This window comes from Rhipicephalus sanguineus, chromosome 4 (genome assembly GCF_013339695.2).
Source record: "Rhipicephalus sanguineus isolate Rsan-2018 chromosome 4, BIME_Rsan_1.4, whole genome shotgun sequence".
Taxonomy (NCBI): Eukaryota; Metazoa; Arthropoda; class Arachnida; order Ixodida; family Ixodidae; genus Rhipicephalus; species Rhipicephalus sanguineus.
The window spans coordinates 83,284,278-83,311,017 of NC_051179.1; the positions used below are offsets into that span (position 1 = coordinate 83,284,278).

General features: G+C 47.8%; 1 protein-coding gene across 1 annotated transcript in view; it reads right to left on the bottom strand.

The window, feature by feature from the left end:
• Positions 1-25,842, bottom strand: part of LOC119390349 (uncharacterized) — a 36,173-nt gene extending 10,331 nt beyond the window's left edge. The window contains exons 1-2 of the mRNA XM_037657956.2: positions 25,726-25,842; positions 21,078-21,459 (exon numbers count right to left, since the gene is read on the bottom strand). Of these exons, the coding sequence (XP_037513884.1) occupies positions 21,078-21,459; positions 25,726-25,763 (420 nt within the window). The 5' untranslated portion in view covers positions 25,764-25,842. The remainder of the gene's footprint in view (positions 1-21,077; positions 21,460-25,725) is intronic.
• Between the last annotated feature and the right edge of the window lie 898 nt (positions 25,843-26,740).

The window sequence follows — 26,740 nt, forward strand, 5'->3', positions numbered from 1 at the left end:
CGCTGCTCTCTGTCAACCACACACCGACCCGAAGGCCAGGCGGCGATGCTGGCCGTCACAATCTTCAAACAGCTTTAAAAAAAAAAATGTAGCATTTGGCACGATTTTGCTGAGCATTGCAAATCCTTCATCCGTAGCACGGTACATAGATGCACACTCGTTCCACACACTTTTGTTCAGACTCCATGGCTACAACAACAGCCGGGGGAACTAACAATGCGGCCAAAAGAATGGAGGCTGTCGCTCCTCCAGTCCGCCACGGTTCAGTACAAGACCTACGCAAATGCACATACCGCCGCCGCATGAACCGCTGCACAACACGACGCGACATGTAACTATAGTGTAACGTAACCACAGCAAGGCCGTCATTGTGCCCAGTGGACATGGCCGATAATTTCCCCCACACTTTACTCCTAGAGCGCGTTCATTATTTAACATCACGCGATGCAATTCCAGTTGGCATTTGTTTTTCTCTGGCTGGACAATTCTGCCTACCAGCGGGTTATCAGAACCTGCCAGAAAAAATTTGTTCTGGAAGATATCTCGTAGGTTTCTGATTATCGGACGGCAAAATGAGACGATGTGCACTCGCCGCCATCTTTGTCAGGACTTGTCCGATTGCAACGCGGGCGCTTGGGAACTTCACCTTCGGTTGCCATTATGCCGGGCGTTATCTTTTAAAGCCCGTACCACCTTGCGAGATGGTGCGATTACGAGTGGCGGCGAACATACCACCGCATGTCTCAAGTTAAAACGGAACGCAAACTGATCAGCGCGAGTGTGTGACGTAATATGTGATAGCCGCGAGCGACTGGCCGCGAGATCGAGCGGAGGCGCTGCCTGGCGGCTACTGACTGAAGCGCGCCTAACGTGGATTGCTCCCTGCGTCGTCTGCTAGCCACGTAGTGTTTGCATGCGCGCGTACGTCCTGCACGTTCTCAAAGGACGGTTTGCTCTGTTATGTTAGCACGAGTTTAACTGCTCGTACATACAGTAGAACCCCGCTGATACGTTTTTGAAGGGACCGTAGGAAATAAACGTAAGAGACGGGAAACGTAAGAGCCGAAAAACAGGAAAAACGGCAAAATATTTAGTGGTACAGAATTTTATTTCAATTCTTACAAGCAGCACGAAAAGTTGGGGGACGCTTAAGCTTCGCCTTTAAGAGTTGAACGCGATAGCGATATCCTGCCCCTAGTGCGCACTTCGAACACTACGAGTGTTTAACAGAATGCGCACACTAAGGTGTGTGCCTTATGTAATGAGTAGCATGCTTTAAACCAGAAAATTTTTCGAAGTTGCAATGCACCCACTACGTGGTCTTGAGGGAATACGCGCAGTAATGTGTGTGCCTTTTGTAATGGGTGGCTGCCTTTAAACCACCAAGTCGTTAGGATACTGGCATGGTGTGACGCCCGATGACAATGTACGCTTGTACCACGCAATATTACTGCGATATTACATCTCGTACCGTGACACCTGTATACAGGACGCGTATTTTTAGGAGGCATGGAAGTTACTTTCAGTGCTGCTCCAACCAGAGGCGTGGCTGTGTGCTAGAACACCTGCTTGCCACGCAGACGGCCTGGGTTCGATTCTCACTCGGACCCAACATTTTTATTATTTATTTTATTTGCAGCTTTTTAGATTTTTCGGTCACGGACAAGATGATGATTTTTCGCTCACAACCAACGGCGCCGACGCCGACGGCGGAATTTCTGCGATACGAGCTCTTTAACGCTATCGCGTTAAAATTGGCGCACTCAGCCGCGATCTAGTCGATGGATAGAAACGCGGAGCTTAGGACGGCCTCATCCACAGAAATGTAATCAACGTATGTGATTTTTTTAGCACCAACAGCTGTAGGCATGAAAGAACTAAGCACGCGCAATCGCGACCGGCGCGGCGAGTCCGACCGCGAACCGCACGCACGACCATGCGAGCTCCAACGAGCTCGAACTCCTCCCGTTCTCCGACAAATAACGATGATGATGAGTCTACGCCAACGCGATGGCAGAAGCATATATGGGCAGAAGTGAATGCCAATCTCGAAGGCCTTGCTTTCGCAAGCTAGCAATTACGTCATACACGCCATGTTTGTGCAATATAAATCTCAAAGGCTATGCTTTTGTCAATAGTAAATGCCAATCTCGAAGGCCTTGCTTTCGCGAGCAGTTACATCATAGACGCCATCTTTGCAATTTGAATCTCGAAGGCCATGCTTTTGTTTGCATCAATTGAAAGATTCTGTTGCTTGCGCCTCTCATGCGGCTAATATTACGGTGAAACGAGGCCAAGCTGCGTGAAAATGCACCATGGCCGCTCTCTTTGGTAGTCACTCGGTCGGCTCCGAGCGCACTTCGCGACATATCATACGGGAACGGTCCGACAGTTACGACGTAACAGCGGGGTTCCCAATACATTGTATCCTATGGGAGCTATGCCGGGACCGGCGGAAAACGACGTAACAGCCGGGAAAACGCAGCAGTGAGGAACGTAACAGCGGGGTTCTACTGTATACCTAACATGGTGTACAGAAGCAAACGAGTTTGCTCGGCTGCATGCACATTGTAATATAGATCAGCGAGTGCGACTTTCGAGAGGGCTGTGTATTGGTGTCATACGCTTCGTTCGCCAGAATCATTTCAGTGTTGGTGCCGCTTTCTGGTTCAAGCACACCCTGAAGTGCGCTTGGCATTGTCCCAAACACAAGGAATATTATATAGTGTGTGAATGCAGCGTTTCAGCGACTCGGTGGTAAACAAAAACGAGGCTCATGCACTTTCGCGTTATGTGTATAACCGCGGCATTACAGTTCATGATGAGCTTCAGTTGTGCTTAAGATGTCCTTTTATTGTACGGTCGTGGTCCCGCTACAGCAAAACATTTCCATCAAGTGAAGTTTGAGACTTTGGTACTCAAACTGTCCCTAAAAAAGGAAAAAAAAAAAACAGCCAATGGAATGACACGGCAATAATAAAACGCAGTTGCTGCGCGCAATTTTAACTTGGAGCGAAATTCATGCAGAACCACACGTGTGCTTAGATTTAGGTACGCTTTGAAGACGCAGATATTCAAAATTAATCCAGACGGCTTGCCTTATATTTATGTTGTATAATTTCACGCAAAACCTCATCCTTTCTTTTTACATTATCTTGAGCATTTGTGTGGAGTTGTTATAAATTGATGGAAGGCAGCGGACATTGTTAGTTTAAAAAAAAAAAAGACACTTGTTCCATAAAATAACCGGACCTTTGTTGCATCATTGTCGTGTGCGTAATCAATCGATGAAAGCTCTGTGCTAAACTCTTACCCGCATATATATGCGTATTCACGTGAACAGTGCTAATGAACTCATTGCACAGGAATGTGGGCTGGTACACAAATGAACAAGATCGAAGTGAACACTTAAGAAGTTCAGTCATGCCTGTTTCGACTGACGACAGAGGGCGGGAGGCTGACACAGCAAAAGACGACCTGTTTATTATCGCATGCTCTTTTTATGCTCGACCTTCGGGCCATAGTTGCTAGACCACATGCCGATACATCATCCCTCCTTAGGGCAAAAATAAACAAAACATCACACAGCAAATGAACAGCAAACAGCAAGAGAGAAAGAAAAAAACGAAAAAGAAACCACAACAGCTACACAATTTGTTGAAAGTCCTTTGCGTATGAAAGCCTCAGTGGCGGGCGTTTGTTGCGAGCCGATTTTCTAATACGCTGTCCTGTATCATTGCACGTCTCAGCTGCTCCTTGGTTGTTGGCCTGGTTTTCAGCTTGCTCGGGTGCTATGGCCTGCATCAGAGTCGGATGGTGAACAGCGGTTGCTGACGTGGCATCTTCGGCAGCTGGCATCATCTCTAGACAGTCGCCCATGCTTTCTCTGGTTGAGCCTGGCTGGACGACACTGCTTGGTGGAGGACAGTCTTCTGCTGGCTGTGGTTTCCCTGCATCCCGCGCTAGGCCGTTGCCTTCATATTCTTCCATGGCACGCAGCATGAATCTTTCATTTGTTTTGCGGATGTGCTGCCTGTTTCGTCTTAGGGTGCGCCCCTCCTCGGTCCGGAGCATGTAAGGCCTGGGATCGACGCGGTCCTGAATGGTGGCTTTAACTGTCCACCTGGAGTCATCCAAAATGCGCACGGTGTCTCCCATGTCCAAGACTGGGAGCGAAGTGCCAGCTCTGGGTTTTTGCATGTGCTTCTGCACCTCTGCTGCCGGTTGAACAGCGAAATCTGGTAGGCGTCCGCGGAGTCGCCTCCCCATCAGCATCTCAGCGGGGCTCTGGCCGCCCTCCAGGGGCGACAGACGATAGTTCAGGAGGGCCACCCAGAACGCCTCCCTGGCGTGCTTCGTTTTCTTCAGGAGGCGTTTGACCACCTGCACCCCTTTTTTGGCCAGACCATTCGCTCTCGGGAACCTGGGACTGGAAATCACATGGGAGAAGTCACACACTTGCGCAAAATTACGAAAAGCACTGGAGGTGAATTGCGAACCCCCGTCGGTGTGTATCTCCAGCGGGATGCCGTGCCTTGCAAACATCATTTCAAGTTTTCGGATGACGCTTTCACTCGACGTCTGCACCAAGCGCTCCACTTCCGGGTAATTCGAATATGCATCGTACGCTACCAAGTACGAAACCCCCGAGTGTTCGCACAGATCTATTCCGACCCTTTCTCACGGAAAGCTTGGGGCAGGGCTGCTGATTACCGGCTCAGATGGTTGGCGATAAGCAAACTGGCAGCACGTGCTGCACTTTGCACGTAACTCTTCAATCTGCTTCTACATGCCCGGCCAATACATTAGAAGCAGTGCTCTTGCTTTCGTTTTGCTGAGGCCGAGATGACCCTCGTGCAGGCGTTCCAGCATCTCCCTGCGCAGTTGCCTTGGAACAACCACTTTGCAGCCCTTCATTAATATTCCCTCCACATATGACAGCTCCGATTTCACAGTGGCGAATGGACCAATCACTTCACCCTGTTCTAGGCCCGTTATGACTTGCCTCAGCTCTTCGTCTCGTTGCGTCTCTGCCTGCAGCTTCATTTTCATCTTGTCACTCACGAGGCTTGCCAGGACTTGGGCGGCGTGTACGCTGACATCCTCATCTTCCTTTGTCCGCATGTTGTCTTGAGCAGGGATCCGAGAGAGTGCATCGGCCAACAGTAGTTTCTTTCCTGGGACAAACTGCAAGGTACGTTCAAAACGCATTAGACGCAAGAAAAATCGCTGCAGACGAGGAGGCATTTCACAGAGTTCCTTTTTCGCGATCGCTAGTAGAGGCTGATGGTCAGTCTCTACTGCTTTGTGCCAATTATGAACTCGCCAAATTTCTCGCACCCAAACGTGATTCCCAGCGCCTCCTTTTCTATCTGGGCGTATCTACTTTCGGTGTCCGTGAGCGCACGCGACGCATACGCTACTGGCCACCAGCCCTTATCGTGAAGCTGCATCAGCGCTGCTCCCAGCGCATTCCTGGAGGCATCGGTGCTAATCTTGATTTCTTTGTGTGGGTCGAAGACTGCAAGGACGGGTGCTGATGTTAGCAACGTGCGAATACTTTCCCACTCTCTCTGGTGAATGTCGCTCCATTAAAAACGCACACTTTCACGCATTAGACTGCGCAGCGCCTCAGTTTTTTCAGACAAACAAGGGATGTACTTCCCGAAGTAATTCACTGCGCCTAACATTCTTCTTACTTCCTGCTTTGATGCGGGTGTTGGCATACTGGCGACACATTGCACGAGTTCTTCGTCCGGTTTGATTCCTTCACTTGAGATTATGTCTCCAAGAAATTTGATTTCTTGCGAGCCAAATATGCATTTCTCCGCGTTAAGCGTGAAACCGGCTGAACTTATCGCTGCCAGTGCTGCCCTCAAACGCTTGTCGTGCTCTTCCTTCATGGTTCCCCACACTAGCACATCGTCTATGTAGACTCGTACACCAGGAATTCTGTCTAATGCAGCGCTGATTTCTCTTTGAAATATTTCCGAAGCAGAACTTAGACCAAATGGTAGTCTCAAAAATCTGTACAGCCCGTGCGGTGTACTGAACGTGCAAATTCTTGACAATGCGTCGTCCAACGGTATTTGATAAAACCCTCGATTTGCGTCCAGCTTGCTGAACCATCTGGGTCCCGCTAACTCTGCCTCGATGTCTTCCCTTCTCGGAAGCTCGTACCGCTCGCGTTTAATGTTTTCGTTTATGTGCCGCGGATCCATGCAGATTCGAATTCCTCCGCCCTTCTTTTCAACAATGACCAGCGGACTCACCCACTCTGCCGGTTCCTCCATCTTCACGATGATGCCTTCGGGCTCCATGCGCTCCAGTTCCTCGCGCAAAGGGACCTGCCTCGCGTGAGGCACGCGCCTTGCAGGCACCGCTACCGGCTTGGCTCCATCTTTCATTGTGATCCGGTAAGGTCGTTTGACACAGCCGAGTCCTTTGAACAACTGCGGAAATTCTTCTGTTATCTACTCTCCCAGACTTGGCTGACTCGAGATGGCGTGGGCGCGTTTCACTGGGCCGAACCACTCGCAGGTTGACAGTCCCAACAATGCTTGCTTGCCTTTCTTGACTATAAAGAACGTAATCTGCTGCTCCTTGTCGCCCAGCCGTAGTGGCAACGTTGCTGTGCTGAAATGCTCGATCACCTTTCCTTCGTAGCTTGTCAGTTGTCTTGCTTGGGTGCACTTTCGCAGCTGTTTTTAGCTTTACGAAAAGAGAATGAGGCAGCAAGTTTGCCTGCGCACCAGTGTCGACTTTGAATGTCGCAGTTTTCGTGCCCACCTTTGCATCAACTGTCCAGTCTCGACCCACGGTACTTTTCACGCCACTTATTCGCACAGCCAGAATTTGGAAGTCATGATCAGAGTCTTCGTGCTCCTCGTGTGCTTCACGCTCCACTTCATTAACTTTTTTCGCTCTGCAGCAAACAGCGAAATGGTTCTGCTTACCGCAGTTTCCGCACGTCCTTTTCCACGCTGGACACTTCTTAGGTGGGTGGAACCTGCTGCAGTAGGTGCATGGACGGGTCGACTGTTTTCGAGCTTCACTTCCGTTACGTTTCTCCACGACACAGGTCTCCGCTGTGCGTTCTTCCTTGTCCCACAGTTGTTCTTGGTTGGCTGCAAGCTCAGCGGCTTTGCAAAAATCTATGGCCTTAGAGAGGCTCAAATCTTTTTCCCTTAGGAGGCGGGACCTGAGTTTCTTATCTTTCGTGCCACAAACGAGTTGGTCACGCACCACTGAATCCCTCAGGTCTCCAAAGTTGCACGTCTGCGCTGCTATTCGTACGTCTCTGAGGAACTGTTCGAATGTTTCGTCTTTTTGCTGCAGGTGGGAGCGGAAAACATACCTTTCATACATTTCATTGCACTGTGGCGTGCAGTACTCCTCAAATTTCTTGACGATGACATCGTAGTCCTCTTGTTCTGCTTGAGCCAGCTGAAATGTGTTGTACAATTCTATGGCCTCCTGGCCAGCTACGTGTAGGAATACAGCAGCTTTCTCCGCACTCGGCTTACTGTCCTTGCCCGTCGCCTTGAAGTACAGATGCGCTGCTTGAAACTTTTCCAATTTTCGGCGGCGTTTTCCGAGAGGACGAGTCGGTCCGGGGGCGAAAGTGTTTCCATCTCGGCAGCTCGGGCGACGCTGGTCGACGAGAACACTGCGCAACTGCGCGCGCACCGCCTATCTACGGTGAGCCACTTCTGATACCATGTTTCGACTGACGACAGAGGGCGGGAGGCTGACACGGCAAAAGACGACCTGTTTATTATCGCATGCTCTTTTTATGCTCGACATTCGGGCCATAGTTGCTAGACCACATGCCGATACAATGCCACTGCAGTGCGTAGCACACAAAACACAAGCTAAACACATACAGAGAAAACAACAAAAAACGTCATATAGTGCGCAAGCGCAGACTGTCATCCAAGGCGAGCATCCCTTTCATTGGCACATTGCGCTTCTCTCACTAGTAATAGTAACGTTGGCTGCTCTTCGTGCATCGATTCAACATTGAAGAGCGTATATATTACCAGTAAGCTGCAATAAACTCATTTTATTCGCCAACAATCGGCTCAAACCGCTCACAACGAAGCGCCGCTTTGTGCATTTGTATACGCGCCTCCGACCGCCTCTCCACACTAACGTGGCGATGGTGCTGCCACCTATAGGTCGAATCTCGCGGCCAATAGTCGCTTTCGGGGACGCTTATCACTTTCGCGAGATTTCGCATATCGTTTTGTACCGCGATTGTTACGTGAACTGTGCAGAGTTGAGCTTGTTAAGCCTTTCGTGAGATGGCAGTTTTTTTCACGGACAGGGCGAGTCGCACGTGATCTTGCGCATGTACGTGTTCGTATCCCAAATGTGTATGCTCGAGAATATCACTAATTCCACTCTTCGGCAAACCTAGCCTCATATTTTCAAGCAGCAATGCAGAAACAACCAACGCTCACGCGGCGCAATGTTTCGTCTGCTGACACGGCGGTAACGTTTCCTTAAGCTTACGCTCGCTGTCCCAGAGTTCGATTTTGCAAGATTCGGGTTGTCTCGGGATTTCAACACATGTGAACACATTGTTATTTCCGGTCAGGACCGGAACTAGCTGGCTGACCTCTGGCTGCCAGCGAGATGCCAGGAATTCGAAAATCGAAGAGTCCCTCCATATTTTTGAGAAATAAATGTTTTTTGCCCTTGTACCTCAATATGGGCTTGTCAGCCTCAATTTTTACTGGATTCGGATCGTACGTTTTCCCGGATCATACGTTTATTTTCCGCGTATTTTTTAAAAATGTATCAACGAGGTTCTACTACGTACGCTGCCACTGCCATAGTATGAATCCCAGTGCAGCTCACAGGCAGCAAGGAGGTCGGTGAAAAAGGGACACCCGTATCCCCGTCAATCTTTTTGCCGACTGACAACAATACTGACCCTTTAAAAGGCGTTTTTTTTTTATGGACACGTAAGCGCAGTCGCATGTTATTTGTGGCTCACAGCGTATCTATGTCCGTATGGCTCAGTCCTCTACTATAGCTCCTAGAATGGTTTCTATGCACGTTCGTTTGCTGCCACAATGTCACTTTTGTAATCGAAACTCAACGCACGAAGCTGCTTTGAAGCACGCGAGTGGCAGCATTTCATGCAGTCCGCAAAATACACAGTATTTTTAGGCTTAGCGCAATGATCTATATTGAACATTGCGTAACACAATTGACATGCGAATCTTAGTTCAAATTGTCTAATAAATTTTTGCATACCCATATCTTCATTTGCGTGACATCGTTTAACACTTTGATGCCCGCGGAAAGATCGGTTGTTTCTGGCTAGTCAAGGAAATATTTTTTTTCCTGCCAGAGAAAATAATTGATGCTAAAGTGTAGGGTATCAAATGATAAAGGAAGAATTGGTCTTACCAACAGTATTAATTCCAAACAACGTATTTATTTCGAATATAATAAAAAAATATCAAACAATGCAAATTGCATCAAAAAGAAAAAAAGATGCATAAAAACATCAATGCCACTCTGCAAAGGGTAAACATTAAAAAAAATCGAAATATACGTTTCGAACGCAAAGCCCTCGTAGAATAATAGTGGAAATATAAGCTCTGTAAGTACTAAGATTATTTACATAAATGCAAGAATATAGGCACTAGTGCCTATCATGCCACCGGGCGATGCAGTTTCTCGAACCAGTGAAACAAAGGCTGGGCTGCGCATGTTTCAGAAAAAAATTTTTGCTGTTCAACTTTCCTAGCATAGCTTGCAGTTCTGGCATTTTTCAATTTTCCTGTGTATTCGTTGAAATGAACAGTGTAGCCTGTTCCAAATCTGCAAAAATCCATAATTGCACACTCATTTGACCTCTTTCTCCCTCATATACTGTCGAATACCATACCGACCTTCAGATTTCACCATTTTTTTTATCAAATTGAAAGGTTCCGACAGGGTTAGAAAATAGCGTAGAATCGTTCATGTGTTGCAATAGAGAAGACACGTGGTGAAGCTTCCCGTGGGATGCGACGGTCGTCTTCTTCAGATCAGAGACACTCAAGAAGCCTTGAACCTTTTCCGTGGCATCACTGACAGTGGACGAAGGCCTAGAAATATGTGTCGTCAACACCAACACAAATGCAAGCGTGGGACTTCAACGATTACCATGTACACATGGAGTAAGACAAACTTGCTCATCTTCTCTTCAGTAACCTCCCTCCATGGATCCGTCCCTCTCACTGTATGTTGGCTTTTCGAAAGTATGCATCCACACATGCTTATCTGTGTGGTTGCATGTCTCTCTCAACTTCTACGGTGAAAAACAACACGAAGGCGCCGCCGCGCAGCACACCGGAGCGCTGCGTCAAAGTCCACTCCGCGCAGTCTTCGCAGAGATAACTGTGCTCTTTCTGCAGCCGGCACTAAATGCTCCCGCCCGAATGAAGTTAACACCTTGCTGATAAGAGCTGTTATTTTTAGTACGCACCGGATACGTTTACATCTATGCGCGACAGCAATAAAACGACCTGAGGAGAAGACGAAACTTACCGGCGGATAGCTGCTGATGTTCCGGGGAGGTTTGAAGCACTTCTGCCCTCCGTACTGAAGCCTGGCGAATCGAAGTAGTCTTCTGTGTCTGTGCTGCTACCATCATCCTGAGATTCCCGCTCAGATTAATCGGAATCCGTCGAAATTCGCTGTTTCTGTGGAGCACCCGCGAGCGACGTCAACGCGAGGTCTGAAACGAGCGCTCACCTACCCGACTGCGAACGAGCTTTAAAAATCTCCCCGTGGTGGAAAAAAGAAACTCGCAAACAAAACTGATAAAAACATGTTATTTTACCCTTTGTATTGCGTGAGCTGTCCAGAACCGCTCAGAGAGTGCCAAAACTTGAACTTGAAGTCATCGATAACATACTATCGATGAGAATAGGTGCGGTCACGAAAGTGTTAAAGCGGTATCAATCACTGAAAAGCTGCATGTGCAAGTTTTGAATATTTCAGGTCAAAAAGACGCTCCACAGACGTGTATGGAAGCAGAACAGTAAACTTTGGTGCAGTTGGCGCAAGCTGCACTTGGATCGGCAGCAAGGCACAGACAAACAGAACTACAGCAAAATGGCACAAATGGCGAGGTTCGGCCACCACTGGATAAGTGAGAAAGAAAGGTCCATGGATGAAGCCGGCACCTTCCCCAACATCAACCTGCGGAGACAGCAGCAAACCAAAAGAAAAAAATAGTAGGGAGTTTCACTAGTGGGATCCCGAAGCTCTTGCATGTCTTTTTGCATTCTCCCAGTGTTCTACTGTTTGCCAGCCATAGTACAAAGGTGTACAAAAGAACGCGAGATCTTGGGGCCTCTAAGGTGGGGGGCCATTACATTGGCCGTGGTACAGTGCCCTAGAAAAAGGGGGCAGTGCCCCTGCTCTCCAGCAGAACGTATGGAGTGTGGCGACTCCATGTATGTGAACAACATGTGCTTTTTGGATAGCCTGAGTGGCGGCACTGGCATCAGTTTCAGTGGAATGTGGGAGCAACAACGCAGTGGTCCAAGCCTATCAGGCCAAGTTGCTGAGCTGCGTTGGGTTGCTGTAGACATCGTACGGATTTTCTACTGCGGCGTTTTTGTTGCACATAGCACATAATGGATGCATATGCTCTGCAATGCCCAAGACGTGCATGACATCGAAGAAACTACTGTAATGTGCCTGGGTGCAAAACAGGCCGTGTTTACGCGAAGAATGGGCCAAAGTTGTCTTTTTTTTCTGGCATCCCAAAGGATGAAAATAGGCAGGAGTGGGAGAAGAACCTACACGGAGCTGACAAGCCCCTGGGCCACACAAGCTCCATTTCCAGCTGCGTTATTAGAGCAAAACGTGCAAAAAACACATTCATCTAGGGGTGCACACCGCTTCATCCAAAGGAAAGAGCAAGGCGAGGATAGCATATGGGAAGCAGATTCTCCCCACCGATGCCGTGACAACCATCCTACCCAATTTGCCGATCTCCCTTACTAAAACGCTGATGCAAGAGGGGACCGCTCAAAAGAAGAAGAGGTCAGAAACTTCCAACGGTCAATCAGAGCCTGCACTTAACCCATCTGATAACGCTGTGGCTGTGCAGTTTCTTCGCACTGACTGCGCAGTTGGTATGCCGGAAAATGGTGTTGATCACCAATAGCTTTCAAGGACAGGCTGTGAATAATGCCCACAAGTGTCCAGACCTTCACAATATGATAACTTATGCCACTGTTGCCTACTGCACGGTTAAGCAAGGAGGTACGTGCTTGGCTAGGAAGTATGTGTGCACCATTTCCTGTTTAATTCACTCGTGGACTACCAGACATAACTGATCTTGATATAAAATTATTTAAGGTTAGATCAATGTGGCATGGAACTGTATATTTGGTCACCGACACTCTTTCAATAACGTTTTTTTTAAATTATTTTTTACGGCCACTCGGTAATTCAGAAAATTTAAATACTCTTCCTGCATAAGCAAAACCCATCGGCAATGACTTGTCTGAATAAAAACAGGCAAGATCGGGTTAGGACAGGCAGTAAATAGAGTTGCTGTCCCTTTACGTTACTACTATTGCGAAAATATCATGTGGCCTAAACAAATACAGTTCTTGCTAAAGATACGCACAGAACCTCAAGTATGCCAAAATAAAAACAAATAAGAGTGTGCACTGCTTCGAAATGAATACAGAAGTACAATGGCCATGTTGGCTGCCTTCGGGCTGACTATAAGCAAATTCTATTGCAAAAAAGAAAAGAAAAAGAAAGAAAGAAGGTGTACTGAGAGTGACTAAATACAGTCGTCGACCGTTTATTCGGACACTGAAAATTCGAACATGCTCGTTTAACCAGACACCTCCGCGGCACCGTCGCTCATCCCATTGAAGTAATGTAAACTCGCGACCGAAAATTCGGATGCCCCACAGTGTGCCGTTCGATTCTTCGGACACCGGCTGGCTGATCGGGGGCGACGTCGAACGGCATGACAACCTCTTGGCGATGTTTACAACATTTCACTAGGTTGCCAGGTTTCACTGGCTATGGCTGAAGGCCGTGCCCAGTGTCAAAATCCACACAGAAATTACAACTGCCGATCTCGAAGGCTATGTTTATTGGATACACGTAATGGCAGCCTTTTGGCTTTAGCCAGTCAGGTATCCATGAATGCCAAGCCAAGCAACGCTCGGAGTCAGCTCGGTGTGGCATTTGAAGGTGATCTCCGTCTCGCGCTTTATGTCTCGTTCTCGTTCGTTGCTTGGCGTGTGAGGCCCGATTCTGCTGAAATGGCTCAAACACCACCGGTTGCAACTACAAGACAGACAATGGCGAAAGAAGCAGCAATTATTCGCCAGACGTAAGGCGGTGGACCTCAATCCGAAGTTTCTTAGGAGTGTTTGGCGAGTTGGACATTGATAATTCGTTGGGTCCTCGAACCAGCGCAGGTGGACAGCAACTCCAATGATGACGCAATGCCCACACCACAGCCATCAAATGCGGATTTAGCGCAGGCCGCAACAGTGCTATTGTCGACCTACAGCAATGGCCAAACACTGGCTGAAAAACAGGCCTACTTGGTTGCGCATAAGCGTGCATGTGTGTGCGTGCGTGCAGACGCGCACTGACGAGTTTTTCCGCCTACTGGGCCAATAAAGGTGCTTTTTTTTCCTGGTGAATCCTTTTTTTCGGACTCTTGATTATTCGGACTCTTTGGCAATTTCCGCCGAGTCCGAATAAACGGTCAGCGACTGTATAGCTTTATAGTCCGAGAGCAGGGAATACAAATATTTTAAGAGTGCTTCAGCTTTTCTTGAAAACTTCCTTCTTTAGCACTAAATCGTTTCCATGGCACCACATCCTTCAATGGCAGAGCGATGCAACCATCATGCTATACTCGGGGACAGTTTATCTTGGCTGTGGAGTGAAGGCTACGGAGCAAGCTGCTAGTAGTATGGCAGCTTGCAGACGATTTTAATTCCAATTTCGGTATTGCCTGCTCGACGCGTCAACACGTATAGAAAACATATACATAAAAAATGTGAATTGGAGAGAGACATTTCGATTGTTCAGTGTACATTTCAATGCCATATTTAGATGGCGAGTTTGCAGCTGCGCATGGACCAAATGATGTCAGGGACGCCATGTTTATTATGGAGAACAGGCGTGCGGAAAAGATGGTGGTCTAAGAAATGTAAAAAGAAAAAATATCTTGTAAAGTAAACAATCTTATTTTACCTACGACTTCCTGTAATAGTTTTGATCTCGTAATAAACAAAGCAGCATTTATTAGAGCAAGGGAAAGGGGAATTATCAATAAAATTAGGTACAGTGGAACTTCGATTATACGTCACCCGGTTTTGCGACGACCCGCATTTTACGACGAATCGGTTTGGTCTCGGCAAAACGCCCCATAGAAATACTGTATTTAAAACCTTGGTTATGCAACGCAATTTTACGCCGATCCCGCATCTTACGACGACTTTTCGATTCCGTCCGAGAGAAAACACCACCTTCTTTATTCGAATCGGACGCCGACAAAAATATTCCCGAGTGCAAAATAAGAACTTAAGTTCCCCTAGGTTGTCGATTAGAAAAGTAGAGAGTGAGACAGTATGCCTTCTTAGAATGTAACATTTATTTTCCAAGCAGTTCATGCGCTTCTGTGATCCAGTTTCCCTGGCTTTTAAGTCAGCCTCAGGATACGCCTCGATCGCATGCGTATCCAGGTACGTTACCTAGACAAGCTCTATCAATTACACGGACAAGCTCCAACTGGCTGTAAAGCTCATCTTTGAGATCCGAATATTTTCACGTTTTTGTCCCTTGGAAACTTCTCCTGGTCGACATACAGCTGATCTGCCTTTGTTTGCGGCACTCGCAGTCACAGGCCTCTAGCACGCAAAAGGACGCGACGCAGCTATTTTCACAGCGCAAAATAACTTTCGATTGACGTGGACATTCATAACAACAGCGGGACATCACCAGTTGCACTTCACAAGGGAACAAATATGATGCACACAGCTCAGTTGCGCACGAAAGCATCATCGTTCTAGCCACCGTAATCCTACGCCAACTCGTGCTCCGTCGCCATTATGTGATGGCGATGACACTGTGTCTGACTCTTCTGACGGGAGGCTGTTGCCGACGCGGTTTCGTTTTCATTTTCACGTGCAGGCACTTTTAAGACTCGATTTATCGGGAGAAAGATGCGCGCTGGATTCGATATTTTAAAGTTAAGGAAAACAAGCCGCTTACACCTCATTTAACCAAGTAATGCTGCCATTTTCAAAAATGATTTAATCTACCATCCTTGGAGAACCTCAGGGTCGTGTCGCGAGCTATTGAGGTGGTCTGTACCCCTTTTTTGGGCAAAGCTGACTACCACTGCCAATATTTTTAGTTTTTCGATTATACGACGCCCGGATTATACGACGGTTTCGCGTGGTCCCCTCAAAGTCGTATAATCGGGGTTCCACTGTACTTAATGTTGGCACACAAGCAGGCATGTGTTTCGGTTCTGCAGCTTCCACAGCACTGCCAAGAAAAGTTGTCCCCGAGTAGACTTATTGATCTTTATATACATTGACCATATTTTCCGGAACCCTTTTCAACCAAGGATTTCCATTTACCGTTTCTTTTTTTTGTCTTCACAAACCAAGCAAGTAACATTAATGCAGCACAGTGCACAGCACAGGCCATCAAATTATCCTCCTTTTCATGTGAAATTTTTACAAGACTGGAGCAGGGGCAAGTTCAGAATAATTTTTTAAGGAACTTCCTGAGGGAACAAGATAGCTCCACTGCATCAGAGTGCGCATTCGCGTGCTGGAATACCTTGAGTACCTGGGAGTTCTGTGCAAGCATTGCAGAGTAGTCGTGACAGAGGCAGTGACAGTGGTGTTCCCTATTTGCGTAGAAGGAACACTCATACGTGCTTTGCTGGGTCTCTCCTGCCTGCGGTCGCGCAAAACGAGGGCAAACAAGTGGGAATGTGCAAATGACTGGGAATGCGGTATGTTGATCACCATGTCTAGCAACGCAATCACACACTAAAATGAAACCTTGCTGATGTCAAACCCACCTATAGCAATTCCAGATATAATGATCGGTTATAACGATCATATTTTGGTGCACTTACGCTTTTCCTACGCTACCCATTCAAACTGCGTCCAAATATAGTGGACAAAGCATCCTACTTTTACAATGAACACTTCAGACGTGGTCGCAGTAAAAATATGACGCATACGAAGTGAAAAAGAAAGAAACACGTGCTCAGTTGTTCGTGTTTCATTTGTCGCTGATAGTACAGCTTGTTAAACAGTAGGAAAAATCGGCGAATGTGTCCAGGAAGAGGAGAAAGAGAGCTCTTTCTCACCATTCTTTTGGCCCCTTCAGCTGGTTATTGCTATTCTTTACCATGCTGTAACAAGGTTGAATATTTTAAGGTGAAAGCCTTGGATTCCTGATTGAACCCGAAAATTGACCATCGGCGTCCCGAGTCGGTAGCGTCAACACGAGTGATGCAAAATATCACACGATGACGTCACCTTATGACGTCCTCATGACATCACATGATGACATCATCACATGACATCGTCGGTTTGCAGTGCCTCCGTGATCGACCCACCGATCACGGAGGCAATGCAAAACCAGGTGATGTGTAGAAAGCTTGCAATGCCTCCGATCCTGGAGGCAGTGCAAAACCAAGTTACGTCCAGAAAGCATTTGGAGGGGGGCGGGGGAGGAATACATCGACTGAAGAAAAAGAAGAAGATGGCTTTCGCCTTCGAGTCATCTTTGGCAAATGCATAGGGACCCTGCGAGTCTTTAGTGCAGTGGTTGCATCATGCCCTGTCAGAAGTCAACCATTGGGAGCGATTTACACTAGTTTATTGCAAATACATCTTATTACGACTGGTGATGTGAATGACTTGTATTCATCCATGTTAGTATGATTGCACTAATACTATTCAGCATACTTTCTGACGACCGTAAACGAGTCTGCAAACGTTGATTTATTAACGTAAGAATTAAATATGTTGAAAAACGAAATTCCGCATCACCTACCAACATTTCATATCACCATCGTGAATACCCTTTTGACACGTGCTCTCATCCTTTTTATTTCTTGTTTAAATTTCAAGTACTTTCGACGCGCTTACATGGCACCTGCTGAAAACTTGGATTTAATCAAAGGTTGTTGCCTGTAACGACCAATTAATTTATTTGAATGACATCACACATCGTTTGTCATGCGCTTAAAACTCCGAACAAAGGAACTGAACCGAAGAAGCAGGCTTGGCAACCGAACACGTGCAGCACGCGGTATGTGTATATTGCACTTTAACGCAGACATGGAAGCCGAAGCCTATATGCTGAAGTCAGTGATTGAAAACAGGACGGAAAGTCACCTTGAGCGCACCACCACCATAGAACAGTCGCGAAAAGAAATCGTCGCCATACATGCAGATGTACACATTGATGGCCAGCAGACAACACCAGGAGCACTCGACACTGAATGTGCTCCTGATGGCAACCGCTCGATTTCGTTGGGCATTTTGCTTGAACATTCAGTACAAATTGCTTTATGAACTTGCCCTCTAATGTTTCAATAACTCGAACAGGACAGACTGGCTGGCAGCGTCGAGCAGTTTTCATGTAGCGCGCGCACACGAAGAGCGGCACCCAAGCCTTCTCTCCGACGTCACGTGCGAGAAGGCAACACTCAAAGATCTCGAGGCGAATCGTCGAACACTGATATATCAAACCCAAATATATCGAATTTTCGGCTATATCGAACTTGTAAATTATCCCCTTGAAAATCCCTTGTAAAAGTATAGAAATTTGCACGTTTACAGTCAACTGCCGATTTTTCGGACTCCCTAGGGACTGCGAAATCGTCCAAAAAAATCGGGCAGTCCGAAAAAACGAATTCAAGCTTGGTCCAATCGCCACACCCATGTCCGAAATAGCTTTAATGCCTCCCAGTACAATTATCAGGCATTTTGGTGTGCGTCCAGGCTCTCGCAAATACATTCGGTACCTGCCGCGAACCCCGCTCAACTACGTGTACGTGCCAACCGCCACTTTTGCATCTCGTGATGAGCGCCGCTGATAACAGCAAAGCACGAAATAGATAACAGCTATTTCACATGAAGCGTTTGTAAACGATGACGCGGAACATAAATACTGTGGCGGAAGAGCGGACGCCTCGTCCAGCTTTCCCCGATGCGTGTGCGCATGTAAACATGCGCACACACATTGCCGAATCGCCGCCGATGCGCAGCATTTGCTGCCGTGTCAAGACGATCGTTTCTAGTTGTGTGCAGCAAATCGCCAACTAAGCTGACGCCGTCACTTTACTGTTGCTGTATCGAACGCAAGCATTTATCATGAAAGGGTTCGTTATGCGCACTTAGTTCCTGACCGCACACGGGTGCGGCAATGGCGAGCTGCTTTCGTCCGCGAAGCGGCGCACTTAGCGGTCTCGCACAAAGAGGCAGCAGGAATGGTGTGCGCAGCGCATTTGGGTTCTCGTCTATTAAATGTGTGCAGTACGCATGCAACTGCGCTAGGCCACGTGCACTACCGAGCAGTTAAATGAAGATGCTTAATGTAAGGGTTGTCAGCGATGAAGCCGTACTGGCACGTTTGCCAGCTGCCGCCATCACGTCTCCATGCATTTCCACTGCTTATCCGTAACATCGCTGCACGGCGCCGCGATAGCGGCCCCTTTGAATTTCTGGTCTGCTTCACCCCATAACGCTTCGGCATTGCGGCAGAGCTGACTTTCGGACTCTGCTACTGTCTCAAACAGATCGACTCGCGAAAGCGCTGGTTCGAACCTACGTGATGATAGACGCGGCAGAGGTGGGGGCTTCAAATAATGCCTTTCGGATCTGCAATTTCGGCAGAAAGTCCGAAAAATCGGACGCGGAATAGCTTCAGCGTCTGAAAATTTGGACGTTCTAATACATTGAAGTCTATGGGGCTGGTGACGGTGCCGCGAAAGCGTCCGAATTTTCGAGCATGTCCGGAAAATCGGGCGTCCGAAAGATCGGCAGTTGACTGTATATCGAACGGTATTTTTACCCGCTATCGGATATATCGAACAGCACGCGAGCTGGAAGGTGCGCTTTGGCACTCGCTGCACCCCGCAACCTTCGCGGCACTGCGCCTCCGCAGACACCCGAAATGCTCGCAAAACGTGAGGGCGAGAGGGCTCGGACTGTACTCCTGCTGGGCGCGCTCTCCAACTTGCGGAACGGCTTTATTTTTGTTTTGTTTCTCTCTCTCCTCTCTTATGCTTTCTCTGCGTTACCGTCGGCTCGGAGAGCAGGAACGAAGGAGCCGGCGGCCTCCTCCTTTCGCCTTTTCTTTCTTTCTTTTTTGTTGCTGTTTTGCGAGTTTTGATCAACCAACCACCGCCTGCGCCTTTCGTAATTGCTCAGCCAACCACAGCTCGCGCCTTTCGTACATCGCTGCTGCCCTCGCAGCTAGCCGGGTCGCTGGGTAGCCTGGATAGCCATCACCGCCATCGCGACTGATCGCGAGCGCTTTGTTGGTGGAGTCAACTTCCATGAGTTCTCGCATACCACTGCATTCCTCTTTTGCCTGCGTGCTGTGCAGCGCTGCGGACTGCTTGAATTTTCGATTTCTCGTGTAGCAATGGCCAGCGTCAAGAAGCGCAAGAACCTTGACTTTGCGTCAAAGTTGAAAGCCATACAGCGTGTTGAGGCAGGCGAAAAAAGTTCGACGGTGGCGGATGATATCGGGATACCACGGAGCGCTACGAGCACCTTGTTGAAGAAGAAGGCAGATATCAAGGCAAAGGCGGCGGAGCAGCGAACGTCGGGAGCCTGTCGTGTGCGCACTCCTGCCCACAGGGAAGTAGAAAAGGCACTCTATGCCTGGTTCCCTCTTCCCGGCTGCCGTTCCACCTGAAGTGTCTGCGGACGATTTCGTGGAAACGGACTGCCATGTTCAGGCTGTTGCGAGCCTCGCTGACGAGGACATTGTAGCTAGGGTCGCAGGGACCCAGGATGCCCAGGCCGACAGCTCAAGTGACGAGGAAGATCGTCCGGACGATGCGGCGGCTACACGCGCGTACTCCGCCACTGAAGTGGCGGCAGCGTTCGGCTTGATTCGCCATTGCTGCGGCGACATGGAGGGAACCGGGCTGTCGCACCTGGACAGCCTCGATAAGATCGATGCCAGCATCTTCAACTTCATTTCGAAGACTAAGAAGCAGGCCAAGATAAGCGATTTTTTTTCACGCAAATAAAACGTTCTGTTGCATTGTGTGAGCGGAATTAGTTGTCAATTCTTGAATGCGCCGATTGCAGGAGGCCGTCCGCCACTGGTAAGGTCTCGGGGCCTGTATTTTTTATATCGAAATTTTTCATATATCGAACTAATTCGCGATCCCCTTCGAGTTCGATATATCCATGTTCGACTGTAATATTTACTATAGGGAACTCTGGTGCGGCAATCGCTCAATCACAAGGGGAATGCTGGGTAGAACATGGACGTGCCTAGTCATTGTGCATGCTGCTTAAAACACACTTGTTGCTTTGTTGTGTCTTGGCTTTTTTTTTATCAGGATAAAAGAATGTATCGCTGTGAACTTTGTGAGCCTATTTGAATGGCGAGCCTAAACCCCAGGGGCCAAGGTGGTGAAGTGGAACTGCTGAACATTCGCTGCACTTCGTCTTGCAAAAATGTGGCAGCCGGCCACACGGAGCCAAGCGAAGCCTAAAGAACGAAGCTTCGGGTAAATCCATGTACAGTAGACTCTCGTTAAACGGAACCTGCAGGAACCAGGAAAATGTGTTCCATTAAAGCAGCAGTTTCGTTTAAGACATTTCCATTTACCGAGAGTCTACTGTACTACCCACCATTCCCATGCTGGCTGAAGCGCCATGCGTTGCAGCTCGCATAGACACTAGCGCCAGATTTCCCTCTATTGTATTACTAAGAAACTGTATGATTGTCCCTGTTCATGCCATGTGCACCACCACAATGACAGAGACTGAAGAAGACAAAGGCTCACTCACCTCAAGAGAACTGACCAGGCTGACGGGCTGTGCACCTTGGCTGGCATCGCTCAGAATGATGAGCGTGTCACACAGGCCCATCGCCTTGAGCTGGTCGACAGTCGGAAGCTCAGTCAGGGCCACCTGCTGAGACGAGGTGCCAGCAACCATGCCATTCACGCCACTGCAGCTGGCAGCACTGCTGCTGGCCGCGAATGCAGTGGCGGCCGAGGCTACGACCACCGCCACTCCCTCCGCTTGGGATGCAGCGGACACTCCTCCTCCGCCATCGTGAACTGCTCCCAGGGGCACCTCCTCGCAGCCCTCACCCCCAGGCGCCCCGGTGGGCACCCAGGACCCTGGCCCTCCCTGCGCCGTCTCTACTCCAGCACAGCGCACACCTCTGCAGATGGGGCAAATAGGCCATGTTACAGACCATAAAAACTGTGCACATTAAGTGTAAATCAAAATAAACTAGGCAGAAAGAAAGAAAATGAATGCTTTCTAGGAAGGCTTCACTGAATTTCGTGGTAATAGAATAAAAGTCCTCAGCAGGACGAGATGTAGAGCCGACATGGACAATTGCACACATCAGAAAAATTTATACTTTGCGAAAATTTAATGCCCGACTCTCCTTTCGGTGGTCACGTAATGTTCCTTCAGAGGCGGCTGTTTTAGACTCTGACAAACACTGGAAGAAAGATGACAGACTGCTGCCACGGGTGCGTCATTCACTTTGACAGAGCGAAAAAATCGCAAGGTATAACCTGTGTGCGACACTGAGGTCCGTCAAATGTCAGCGGTTACGAGTTTAACTCTTTCGGGACCGCGTAAAAAAGAGGCAATCGGGAAGGGTGTCAGAAGTATTTTTTTAAATAAATCAAGTCATGGCGCTATATTTCTGTTACACACATCCAAAATAAAGCTAATGAAATGGTCTTTTATACAGATTTAAATATCACCCATAAAGACTATACGTAGTAGTAATAAAAGATGTCCTATGGAACACTTGCTGCAAGGACAACATAAAAAAGTTGGAATAAACATAGATACTTCAGCAAAAATAGTATAGTAAAAGAAATCCAAGATATACAAAATATGCCTCATTGCCCCTTTTCTTACTCTGAAAAGTTTGGTACACATATCTACAGCCCTTTTTCTGGTGTGCTTCCAAACAGTACAGTACTCATGCCCAATAGGGCTTGCACCACTCAACAAAGCAGCTCCGCGCAGTGGTTGAAGATGGATGTACTTGACAGGTACTGAAAAAAAAACATCTGTTTTCAGCTCGGTTTCCTTCTGCTTATAACAAAGCTTGCAATTATTGCGCCTGCCTACATTTTCTGGCTTGTGGAGCGCATGACTCGCGGATGTGGGTGGAGGAGGTGGAGCAACGTGAGCTGGCCTGGCGTCGTCAAGATTGAGAAGCCGATGGATGAGCGCTTTAAAATTTTGTTGAGACTCCAGCAAACAGAAATAAATCAATGTGAACAAACAGAAAGCCTCTTTGGCTATTCGCGAGACAAGCGGATGTGAAACTACGCTCACCTACGAGTACTGGCTAAGGTCCCAGGTTGATCCTCGTCCGAATTGCTCTCCAAAATAAAATCCGAGCTCTCAGTCATCTTCAGACACCTCACTGCTCGACTCACAAAAAATGTCTGCCATCGAAGCAGCGGAATCATGCGATTCACGTTGGTTTCTTTGCGCGGTCTGACGTGAGACCCGACGCCATGGTCTGCTGCCCACAAATCTCTTTCTCATGTGTTGCCGCTTTCCAGAAAAATTGCAAACCATGCCGAAACTGAAAGTCTAGAGATAAAACTACACACTAGATAGCAATACATGTAAAAACGCGTGAAACTATAAACATGGCAGCGTGCAGAAAGCTATCGATCGTAAACGATCGATGCTCCAATGGTGCGGTCCCAAAAGAGTTAATCCTTCTGCATTTGGCACTTGATCTTAAAATTTCGTTATATTGCCCATGGTCAATGTGCCGGCTCTCAGGCGATCGTCGAAACCAAGCATCATTGTGCAATACTTGAGAGTGAGGCTTCACGAACACCGAGCATTGATGGCTATTCCCATCAGATTTAGTTTAAGAATTGGACACAAAAACAAAACGCAAGAGATGAGGACGTGTTTTTTTGTTGTGCCTGTGTAAATTTCACGCTAAATAACTGTTAGACCAACCAGCCAAATAGACTATTCTACTGGTAGCTCTTCCCGCCACAAAACAGCAGTCTGTCACTGAGAGTGTGAACTTTAAATCATTGCACCCCTGACTACCAGAGTCACAAAGTTTTCTTAAATCTTCAAGAGGAAACGTGTTGATAAAGCTTCACAAGTCAACAGGTGGCTAGTAAGATCAGCAGTGTTGACGCTGGCCTGCTGAGTACTTCCCGACAACTATGAGCCCGGCACAATGCTAGACAACGCACAAGCTGTCATGCTGTTACGTCAACCATAGAGCCACAATATTTGCTCTCGGCTCGCACCACTAGAGGGGCTTTCCCATCATGAAAATAGTCAATATTCAACATCGTGGTTTAGCGCTAAAAAAGACAGACACATCTGAGAGACAGGACAGGAAGCGCCTGTCCTGTCTCTCACATGTATGTGTCTGTCTTTTTTAGCGCTAAACCACGATGTTAAGTACTCACCAACTCACCCAACAACAAGTTCTTATTAAGTCAATATTCAAGCAGTTGCATTTCTCCAAGTGCCTGAAGCTTCTGCATACATGTATAATTTGAGTAAACTTTTGCATCTATAATGTCATTTTTGATGCTCATAGATGGTGCAACATTTAGCACGTGGCCATGCTAGTTGGCAAAACACTAAAATTTACTCAAGTTCGTAAACATAAGTGCACTAAGGAGGCATCAGTATCATCTAAAGGGCATTAAATCTTTGAAGAAATGCTCATGTATAAAATATGCTCACCATATTCAGGTGAATACAAATTAGAGAAAAACTAGGGGAATTACTGAACGACAGAGTGTCACAGCAGGCTCGGACAGAGCACCACAGCAACACATTTTCAGGCGATACACTACTACAAGGTGTGTGTTCACCAACAGGCTTATAGTAGTGGCGTAACAATTCCCGTCATACAGCTTCTATTTCAGCAAAATTCAATATAACGGAACTCAATACGTCAAAGCAACAAGTTGGAATGCATACAATGCTGAAAGAAAAAAAAAAAAAACGCAAAGGACATTTCCTGAAAGGCTAGAAATTGAAAACATGATCGGCTAAGTAAAACAACTCCAAACATTTCCTAGTAAAATTGAATATAACCTACAGCATAGACTGGCTTCTCCGTCGCGCAGCTACATTAAAATCTGTTGATCGGATTAGTTGCAGCTGACGCGACATTAATCTTGCCCTAAGCACAATCTACTTCATCGCATCGATACTATTTATGACATGCAGACCCTAAACATGCACTGTCAGCTTCATGTAACGTTCTCGCAACTTATCCAGGCGCTCGGTGGCCCGAAAGGAAAAGATAGCAGTGGCTATCACGTTGAAGTTACAGCACACATCTGCTGATGCTTGACGAGAATCTCCACCGCATCAATCCACGTAAAGTTTTAACGCGCAAAACGTGCACAGACAACTTCGCACGAAACCTCACCGCGTGCACGCCTAGCCGCGGATGCGGTTAGGTCTGAGATAGCAACTTCGCCTACGGCGTTTGGTGACTAGCATTTCCGGACAGGATCGTTTCATATCGCGAGCTATACTTTGGTTTCCGCTGCGATCTTATTGCTAGAGCGTCCGAGCGTCGCGAACAGCAATGCACGCCACAGCTGTCCCAAACGAGACACGCACAACTGTACTGCTGTTTTCGGTTACGGGACCAGCAACGAAAGTACGGCGCAGACATACAAGCGGCGATTCCGAGAATCCTATAACTCACGGTCAAGGTGGAGCGACGCTTTCGGCCGCGAAAAAATTGGGCAGGCTTTGGATGGCACGCCGAACTGGGACCAGCGCTGCTCGAGTGAAGGTCAGATACGGGCACGTGAGCACGCGAACCGCTCGGGACAGAAGCGCGAGCGTTGACGCATCGGAGGGAAAACAAAGACGGCGCACTACTTAGATTTCCTTTCATCGGCCAGTCGCAAAATGTGGAACTCCTGGCGAGCCAGCCTTATAAGGCCCGTGCGTCATCGCACAACGCGTTGGGAAAAGGCTAGGCTTACAAGCAACGGCGATTTCTTCAGAGCCGCGCGACGTTACGACGAGGCGTTCCATGCGCCTTGATACAAAACTACTTCCCAAGGCGCACCGCAAGAAAAAACAATTTTGCACGCACCTACGAGAAAAAACGAGCGAAATCAGAAACTTCTTGGCGCAAAGCCATTGATAAACAAGGTTTATAACGGGAGCAACAGACTTCAAGCGGTATTTACTTCTCTTCTAAGCGAGAAAAAAAAAAAAAAAAGACTCCGGGCACAACATGTCACTTGTAAATAGAACCGCGGCAGGAGCCAATAAAAGACAGAGGCGCACAATGCGCGACTAACAGCGCAGAAAATGCTAGAAACGAAATGTGCACTTTACCAGGCCTCAACGGTGGACAGGCGCGAGTGCGAATCACATACGATGACATAACACGAACTTTTATGCACAATTTATCGCGCTTAGCACCAACCTGGCCTTGCGAAATCCCAGCTGGTAGGGAACGCGCATGCGTACGAACCACGTGGGTTATGCCGTGCGAGCATGCGTGCGAGCAACATGGTGGGCCAATGGATCGACGCTGTAAAAGGCGTGCAGCAACTGTAATTTTGCGCACTTCCGAGAGCCCCAGCGCGTCAATTTGTTGAGCCTCAAGGTGGCGCGTTTACCGGCCTTGTTCTGAATTGCCGTCAAGCATAACGAAGGGTAACGTGGACCTAAAGCTTTTAAAACGCTTACAAATCTGTCTGCAGCAGACTACAGAGTTGGTGGTCTTCATGGTCGCCTTAGTCCAGGGCTCCACTGGCCTTTGCGGTCCACTCGCCCACTGCGCCCACTTGCCCAGAAATGTTATATAAGCAATAAATGTTTTTTACTACTACTACATGGTCGCCTTCGAAGTTGAAAGTCCCACAACTCTCCAACTTCATGACCTTGGAAGTCATCGATCCTTACCTAGATCACGCGACGTGAAAATCTGTATGCATGTAATTAAAGGAAATTCGCTCTAGCTAAAATGATGTCCATCTTACCAGTGGCACAAAGTTTAACAGTGTACTAGACACTCTAACGTCACTCTACTGCATGGTCGCCTTAGTCCAGGGCTCCACTGGCCTTTGCGGTCCACTTGCCCACTGCGCCCACTTGCCCAGAACTCAGAAGGGTTGCTGCTCGGGCGAGTTGGTCATCCATAAATAAAATAAAGCCTTTGTCACATTCCCTGCGAGTAGTTCATTTTTTCCGTGTCGTCTACTGTTCAATATGTGCGCGTGTTCCTTGAAACCACGGAGGAATTAAAACCTTTCCTTGAATTGAATTGAAAACAACTTTATTTGGTCATACGGAACGCGATCTGCGTCGTTTCCCTCCTCCGTGCTTGAAACGAACGGAAATGTTCAAAATTCAAATCACACAATCGAAAGTTCTTACTTATCTCCTATTTAGCATAGGCTTACACAGAGCAAGTGAAGCCCGCTCCATTCATGAAG